This window comes from Oncorhynchus clarkii, unplaced genomic scaffold (assembly GCF_045791955.1).
Source record: "Oncorhynchus clarkii lewisi isolate Uvic-CL-2024 unplaced genomic scaffold, UVic_Ocla_1.0 unplaced_contig_9350_pilon_pilon, whole genome shotgun sequence".
In the NCBI taxonomy this organism is placed as follows: Eukaryota; Metazoa; Chordata; class Actinopteri; order Salmoniformes; family Salmonidae; genus Oncorhynchus; species Oncorhynchus clarkii.
The window spans coordinates 95818-104643 of record NW_027260815.1 but is presented as its reverse complement, the minus strand read 5'-3'; the positions used below and the strand labels follow the sequence as shown (position 1 = coordinate 104643).

At 41.8% G+C, this 8826-nt stretch overlaps 1 protein-coding gene across 1 annotated transcript; it reads right to left on the bottom strand.

Moving 5' to 3' along the window:
- Nucleotides 1-201: 201 nt before the first annotated feature.
- LOC139401789 (retinal homeobox protein Rx1-like) lies at nucleotides 202-8254 on the bottom strand. The gene is made up of 3 exons (XM_071145762.1): nucleotides 7993-8254; nucleotides 4078-4331; nucleotides 202-633 (listed from the first exon to the last, which is right to left on the bottom strand). Exons 1-3 carry the CDS (start codon nucleotides 8252-8254, stop codon nucleotides 202-204), a joined length of 948 nt encoding a protein of 315 aa, XP_071001863.1.
- Between the last annotated feature and the right edge of the window lie 572 nt (nucleotides 8255-8826).

Here is an 8826-nt window from a genome sequence, read left to right as displayed (position 1 = left end):
ATCCTTTATAGAATGTCTTTGTTTTGATTATGTTGAAGTTTAGCATCCTTTATAGAATGTCTTTGTTTTGATCATGTTGAAGTTCACTATTGTTAACATAATATCTTTGTTGTGATCACCTGTTGTGGTTGACCATCCTTAAATGAATGTCCGGCTTCCAGGTTTTATCCATGGAATGGATGTGCTCCTTAGCCTTCAACCTCAGTGCTGTGATGCTGGAACCATGTTCCAGGTCCTTAGCAGAGGGTACTTATCATTGAAGCTGCAGGGGCACTGGTAGAGTGGCAGGGCCACAGACTGCATCCCCTGTACCATCCCTTGGTGCACCATGCCATGTCCTGGGGGGCTGTCGAGGAAGCTGTGGCTGTGGCAGTGGGAGTGGCTGGGGTAGGCAGGCTGAAAGTGAGGGCCCTGCCCTGGGCCTGCATATCCGGGGATAGTGTGCATCGGGGTGCCGCTGGACATGGGTGATGCCAGCCAGGGGTCCAGGGGTAATGGGTTGGACATGAGACCCACATTGGGGGGCATGGGCGACCGGTTGAAAGACAACATGGGGGAGTTGCGGAGCTTTGTTGAGTTGGAGTCCATCTTCTCCTGACGTCTCCACTTAGCCCGACGGTTCTGGAACCACACCTGGACACGGAAGAGAAGATACCGTAGTATTAGTCTACAGTAGTCACTCAGGAGTGCACACTACATCGATGTAGTGCACACTACATCACAATAATGGTAGTAATAATAGTATTTGTAGATGTTGTTGTTGATGTTTTGCTTAATTTTTTTTTACAAAAATGGCCTGGACTAAATTATTCAGAATTCAAATGAATTTGGTTAGAGGCTGTGTAATTTGGTTAGAGGCTGTGTAATTTGGTTAGAGGCTGTGTAATTTGGTTAGAGGCTGTGTAAGAGGCTGTGTAATTCTGTGTGATTTAGTTAGAGGCTGTGTAATTCAGTTAGAGGGTGTGTAATTCAGTTAGAGGCTGTGTAATTTAGTTAGAGGGTGTGTAATTTAGTTAGAGGCTGTGTAATTTGGTTAGAGGCTGTGTAAGAGACTGTGTAATTTAGTTAGAGGCTGTGTAATTTAGTTAGAGGCTGTGTAATTTGGTTAGAGGCTGTGTAATTTGGTTAGAGGCTGTGTAAGAGGCTGTGTAATTCTGTGTGATTTAGTTAGAGGCTGTGTAATTCAGTTAGAGGGTGTGTAATTCAGTTAGAGGCTGTGTAATTCAGTTAGAGGCTGTGTAATTCAGTTAGAGGCTGTGTAATTCAGTTAGAGGGTGTGTAATTCAGTTAGAGGCTGTGTAATTTAGTTAGAGGCTATGCAATTTAGTTAGAGGCTGTGTAAGAGGCTGTGTAATTCTGTGTAATTTATTTAACCTGTGGTAAGCTACTGGTGCCCACTACTACTACTACTAATAGTAATAGTAGTAGTAGTAGCAGCAGCTGTGCTGGTAATAGTAGTAGTGGTGGTATTAGTAGTAGTGGTGGTGGTGGTAATAGTAGTAGTAGTCATAGTAGTGGTGGGGGTGGTAATAGTAGTAGTAGTAGAAGTGGTGGTAATAGTAGTAGTAGTAGTAGTAGAAGTGGTGGTAATAGTAGTAGAAGTGGTGGTAATAGTAGTAGAAGTGGTGGTAATAGTAGTAGAAGTGGTGGTAATAGTAGTAGTAGTAGTAGTAGTAGTAGATGTGGTGGTAATAGTAGTAGTAGTAGAAGTGGTGGTAATAGTAGTAGTAGTAGAAGTGGTGGTAATAGTAGTAGTAGTAGAAGTGGTGGTAATAGTAGTAGTAGTAGAAGTGGTGGTAATAGTAGTAGTAGTAGAAGTGGTGGTAATAGTAGTAGTAGTAGAAGTGGTGGTAATAGTAGTAGTAGTAGTAGAAGTGGTGGTAATAGTAGTAGTAGTAGTAGTAGTAGAAGTGGTGGTAATAGTAGTAGTAGTAGTAGTAGTAGAAGTGGTGGTAATAGTAGTAGTAGTAGTAGTGGTGGTAATAGTAGTAGTAGTAGTAGTAGTGGTGGTAATAGTAATAGTAGTAGTAGAAGTGGCGGTAATAGTAATAGTTGTAGTGGTGGTAATAGTAGTAGTGGTGGTGGTGGTGGTAATAGTAGTAGTGGTGGTAATAGTAGTAGAAGTGGTGGTAATAGTAGTAGTGGTAATAATAGTAGTAGTAAAAGTGGTGGTAATAGTAGTAGTTGTAGTGGTGGTAATAGTAGTAGTGGTGGTGGTGGTAATAGTAGTAGAAGTGGTGGTAATAGTAGTAGAAGTGGTGGTAATAGTAGTAGTAGTAGTGGTAATAATAGTAGTAGTAGAAGTGGTGGTAATAGTAGTAGTTGTAGTGGTGGTAATAGTAGTAGTGGTGGTAATAGTAGTAGTGGTGGTGGTGGTAATAGTAGTAGTGGTGGTGGTGGTGGTAATAGTAGTAGTGGTGGTAATAGTAGTAGAAGTGGTGGTAATAGTAGTAGTAGTAGTGGTAATAGTAGTAGTAGTAGAAGTGGTGGTAATAGTAGTAGTAGTAGTGGTAATAGTAGTAGTAGTAGAAGTGGTGGTAATAGTAATGGTGGTGGTGGTAATAGTAGTAGTAGTAGTAGTAGTAGTAGTAGTAGTAGTAATATTAGTAGTAATAGTAGTAGTAGTGGTGGTGGTAATATTAGTAGTAATAGTAGTGGTGATGGTGGTGGTAATAGTTGTAGTAGTGGTGGTGGTAGTACTAGTCGTAGTGGTGGTGGTACTTGTAGTAATGGGGGTGGTGGTGGTAGTAGTGGTAGAAGGGCCAGTAGTAATCCTAGTCTAGTAATAGTCGACAGCCAAGGGCTCCATACCTGGACAGTATTATTAGTGTATAGTGATAGTAGTATTAGATAGGTAGAGACTCAAGACAGTATTATTAGTGTATAGTGATAGTAATAGTAGTATCAGATAGGTAGATACTCAATACAGTATTAATAGTGTATAGTAATAGTAGTATCAGATAGGTAGAGACTCAATACAGTAGTATTAGTGTATAGTAGTAGTAGTATTAGATAGGTAGAGACTATACAGTATTATTAGTGTATAGTAGTATTAGATAGGTAGATACTCAATACAGTATTATTAGTGTATAGTGATAGTAGTATCAGATAGGTAGAGACTCCCATACAGTATTATTAGTGTATAGTGATAGTAGTATTAGATAGGTAGAGACTATACAGTATTATTAGTGTATAGTAGTAGTAGTAGTATTATAGGTGGAGACTATACAGTATTAATAGTGTATAGTAGTAGTATTAAACAGCTAGAGACTATACAGTATTAATAGTGTATAGTAGTAGTAATATTAGATAGGTGGAGACTATACAGTATTATTAGTGTATAGTAGTAGTAGTAGTAGTATTAGATAGGTAGATACTATACAGTATTATTAGTGTATAGTAGTAGTAGTATTAGATAGGTAGAGACTATACAGTATTATTAGTGTATAGTAGTATTAGATAGGTAGAGACTATACAGTATTAATAGTGTATAGTAGTAGTAGTATTAGATAGGTAGAGACTATACAGTATTATTAGTGTATAGTAGTATTAGATAGGTAGATACTCAATACAGTATTATTAGTGTATAGTGATAGTAGTATCAGATAGGTAGAGACTCCCATACATTATTATTAGTGTATAGTGATAGTAGTATTAGATAGGTAGAGACTATACAGTATTATTAGTGTATAGTAGTAGTAGTAGTATTATAGGTGGAGACTATACAGTATTAATAGTGTATAGTAGTAGTATTAAACAGCTAGAGACTATACAGTATTAATAGTGTATAGTAGTAGTAATATTAGATAGGTGGAGACTATACAGTATTATTAGTGTATAGTAGTAGTAGTAGTAGTAGTATTAGATAGGTAGATACTATACAGTATTATTAGTGTATAGTAGTAGTAGTATTAGATAGGTAGAGACTATACAGTATTATTAGTGTATAGTAGTATTAGATAGGTAGAGACTATACAGTATTAATAGTGTATAGTAGTAGTAGTATTAGATAGGTAGATACTCAATACAGTATTAATAGTGTATAGTAGTAGTATTAGATAGGTGGAGGTTGTATACCTGGACAAGGACCTCAAGGAGGTAGACCTTCATGGCCAGGAGCTCCCGGCTGTAGACGTCAGGGTAGTGGGACTTCTCAAAGGCCTTCTCCAACTCATGGAGCTGGAAGGTGGTGAAGGTGGTGCGGTTACGCCGGTGCTTCTTCTTAGGGCGGTCCTCCTTTGGAGGCTCGGGGGACTTTTCCCCGCTGCCCACCCCCTTCTGGAGATCTCCCAGGTCCCCGTCACACTCGTCCCTGGAGAAAAGGCCCGACTCTGAAGAGGAGACAGTCGAACAGGAGAGACGTGTGTGTTTAGGTATCTGTCTTCTTGCACTCGGCTCCTTCGGCAGTGCCAGCTCTACTTACCAAAAGGGGACCTAATATGCAGCTCTCTCTACGGGTGATCTCATAGTCCCATGGGGACAGATGCCACCTGTTAAACCTGAGTGTCCTCATGTGGGAATAGACAGCTCTAATCTACACCAAGACTGTACTTGTCCTCTGCACCGCCCCACACCAGATCATCTTTTCTAAGAAAACAGGGTGAGGTTGAAGCCCCACTACACATGGCTGATGGATGGTAGAAAACAGGGTGAGGTTGAAGCCCCACTACACATGGCTGATGGTAGAAAACAGGCTGAGGTTGAAGCCCCACTACACATGACTGATGGTAGAAAACAGGCTGAGGTTGAAGCCCCACTACACATGGCTGATGGTAGAAAACAGGCTGAGGTTGAAGCCCCACTACACATGGCTGATGGTAGAAAACAGGGTGAGGTTGAAGCCCCACTACACATGGCTGATGGTAGAAAACAGGGTGAGGTGAAGCCCCATGACACATGGCTGATGGTAGAAAACAGGGTGAGGTTGAAGCCCCACTACACATGGCTGATGGTAGAAAACAGGCTGAGGTTGAAGCCCCACTACACATGGCTGATGGTAGAAAACAGGCTGAGGTTGAAGCCCCACTACACATGGCTGATAGATGGTAGAAAACAGGGTGAGGTTGAAGCCCCACTACACATGGCTGATGGTAGAAAACAGGGTGAGGTTGAAGCCCCACTACACATGGCTGATGGATGGTAGATCTAATCCGAGTTTGTTAATTTATTAATCCAAATCAATTGAGGCTCAAGATTATCATCAGATCGTTGACTTGGTAACAAACATGTGAGGCAGGAAAAGTGGTCTCCTTAAGTCACTATGCTGTAATGTTACAGTAATAGAAGGATATAATGTTATGTTCTAATAAACAAAATACTTGGTACACCAGTCCCTTATTCATCCCAGCCAGGCCTACTTAGTCAGTCAGTCGATATCCAACCTGCCATTTCTTATCCAAGCCTGGTCCTAGATCTGGTTGTGTTAAAACCTGTTACGGATGATGCAAATTTTTGGTTCCTGCACAGGAACCAAATCAGCGGAAATTTCAGAGCGCCACTCGTAGTACTCGATAAAACTCAAACTTTCATTAAAACACACATGCAAGGTACTCAATTAAAGCTACACTCGTTGTGAATCTAGCCAACATGTCAGATTTGTAAAATGCTTTTCGGCGAAAGCATGAGAAGCTATTATCTGATAGCATGCACCCCCCAAAATACCTGAACGAGACCTAAACAAAAGATTTTGCGGTAGCCGGCGCTACACAAAACGCAGAAATAAAATATAAAACATTCATTACCTTTGACGAGCTTCTTTGTTGGCACTCCTATATGTCCCATAAACATCACAATTGGGTCTTTTTCCCGATTAAATCCGTCAAAGTATGCCCAAAATGTCCATTTATGAAGGCCGTCTGATCCAAGGAAAATTCACCTTTACACGACACAACGTCACTTTTTAAAATTAACAAAGTTGCCTTTTAAACTTTTACAAATCACTTCAAACGACTTTTGTAAACCAACTTTAGGTATTAATAAACGTTAATAATCGATAAAATTGATCACGGGGCAATCTGTATTCGATAGCAGCAAGTCTTGAAATCAGCGTCCATTTTTTTCACTTTCATAATTTCCTGGGTGCACCCCAAGACAGGAAGTGCCTATACGTCATCCCACCAAGGATAAACGTGCAAAGAAATGCCAGTATTGGCGACATCGTGTGGAAGCTGTAGGCGTTGTAAACGGAACCTCATCTATTTTCTATCGCCTTAGACAATTCAAAGACTGGCGGATGAATATTTTTTTTGTGTTTTTGGTGAACAGTTATTCCTGGGATTTTTACTCCTGAACACGTTCTGTTATAGCCACAGACATGATTTAACCAGTTTTAGAAACTTCAGAGTGTTTTCTATACACATATACTTATTATATGCATATACTATATTCCTGGCATGAGTAGCAGGACGTTGAAATGTTGCGCGATTTGTAAAAAAAAGTTGCGAAAAGCTGCGAAAATTTGCATCATCCTTAACAGGTTGGAAACATTAAGTTAAACATTGTAGCTATACTGTAGTGATAAACTGTAGTCTCTGAATCTTGAGAAAATGACAATCCAAGCACAGTGTGCTTTCAACTGTCCCTGCCTTTCCTCCTGGATGAGGTTAGCGCCGTATGCTTTCAACTGTCCCTACCTTTCCTCCTGGATGAGGTTAGCACCGTATGCTTTCAACTGTCCCTGCCTTTCCTCCTGGATGAGGTTAGCGCCGTATGCTTTCAACTGTCCCTGCCTTTCCTCCTGGATGAGGTTAGCACCGTATGCTTTCAACTGTCCCTGCCTTTCCTCCTGGATGAGGTTAGCGCCGTATGCTTTCAACTGTCCCTGCCTTTCCTCCTGGATGAGGTTAGCACCGTGTGCTTTCAACTGTCCCCGCCTTTCCTCCTGGATGAGGTTAGCACAGTGTGCTTTCAACTGTCCCCGTCTTTCCTCCTGGATGAGGTTAGCACCGTATGCTTTCAACTGTCCCTGCCTTTCCTCCTGGATGAGGTTAGCACCGTATGCTTTCAACTGTCCCCGTCTTTCCTCCTGGATGAGGTCAGTGCCGTATGCTTTCAACTCTCCCCGTCTTTCCTCCTGGATGAGGTCAGTGCCGTATGCTTTCAACTGTCCCCGTCTTTCCTCCTGGATGAGGTTAGCACAGTGTTCTTTCAACTGTCCCTGCCTTTCCTCCTGGATGAGGTTAGCACAGTGTGCTTTCAACTGTCCCTGCCTTTCCTCCTGGATGATGTCAGCGCCGTGTGCTTTCAACTGTCCCTGCATTTTCTCCTGGATGAGGTTAGCACAGTGTGCTTTCAACTGTCCCTGCCTTTCCTCCTGGATGAGGTTAGCACCGTATGCTTTCAACTGTCCCTGCCTTTCCTCCTGGATGAGGTTAGCACCGTATGCTTTCAACTGTCCCTGCCTTTCCTCCTGGATGAAGTCAGTGCCGTATGCTTTCAACTGTCCCTGCCTTTCCTCCTGGATGAGGTCAGTGCCGTATGCTTTCAACTGTCCCTGCCTTTCCTCCTGGATGAGGTAATCTAAGTAAACATTGTGACTACTCATTTTACTGTGGAGAAGTGAAAGTCTTGGATATAAGTCTTATATGAACTGCTATTTCACTGATGTTGTTGCTGTATATGTTATATATGTTTATGAGCAGTTATTAGTGCCTATGTTGTCCATTATAATGCATTATGCATGTCTCATAAGAGGGTATTCATAGGAAGTGTTACTTTTATTGATTTATTTTATTTAACCTGGCAAGTCAGTTAAGAACATATTCCTGTTCACTATGACGGCCTAGGAACAGTGGGTTAACTGCCTTGTTCGGGGGCAGAACGACAGATTTTTACCTTGTCAACTCGGGGATTCGATCTAGCAACCTTTCGGTTACTGGCCCAACTCTCTAACCACTACGCTACCTGCCACCCTTTACCTTGTCTTCATGTAATAAACATCACCTAATCAATCAATGAATGAACCTATAAATCAATAACAACCAATGTACTGACCGTGAAAGGCAGAGTGCTGGGTGCTGTCCTCCAGGCTGGCCAGGTATCTGTAGGGGTCTGACTGGCCCAGCTTCCCCTGGTGGTTCTCCAGGCCCTCAGTGTCCACTTCATGGGTCCGTTCGGACCCTACGGGAGTGAGCAGGAGATACTGGTCCTTACTGAAGCCCAGGATCAGGTCAGCGCTGCGGAGCCGGCCTCCTCCGCTAGACCCTCCTCCCGTCACCATGTCATTGTCTGGTGACAGGCAGCCATCGTCCATCATTCCCAAGGTATCCAGTGACAAATATGTCCAAGAAAAGCAGTATGTTGTCAAAGAGCACTTTGATGGGGGATGCAGATCTGTCTGTCCTTGGACTTCCTGTCAGTCTGCAAAACAGGGAAAGTTAGACACGTTGATCTCATGAACACAGGATTTTGCAGAACGGTTCTGTTGTGAAAGTGCCACTTGCATATGCCTCTTGTTAATATTGTGTCGTAGCCCTTTCCTGCAGTCGAATTTATTCATTATGTTCAATGCATGAAGGTACCTGGACTTATTCCTGTATCTGGCTTTGTCACATGTGCACCGGTTCACATTAACATACAGTATCTCTCATAAAAACAATGTCAATATGCCAGTTAGTTAAAAAATCTGATCTGAAATTATCAACATGTGTTCATCAAATCATATATTATGTACAGCTAGCTACATTTATCAAAAGGACCAAATCATATGTTATGTGCAGCTAGCTACATTTATCAACAAGACCAAATCATATATTATGTACAGCTAGCTACATTTATCAACAAGACCAAATCATATATTATGTACAGCTAGCTACATCTATCAACAAG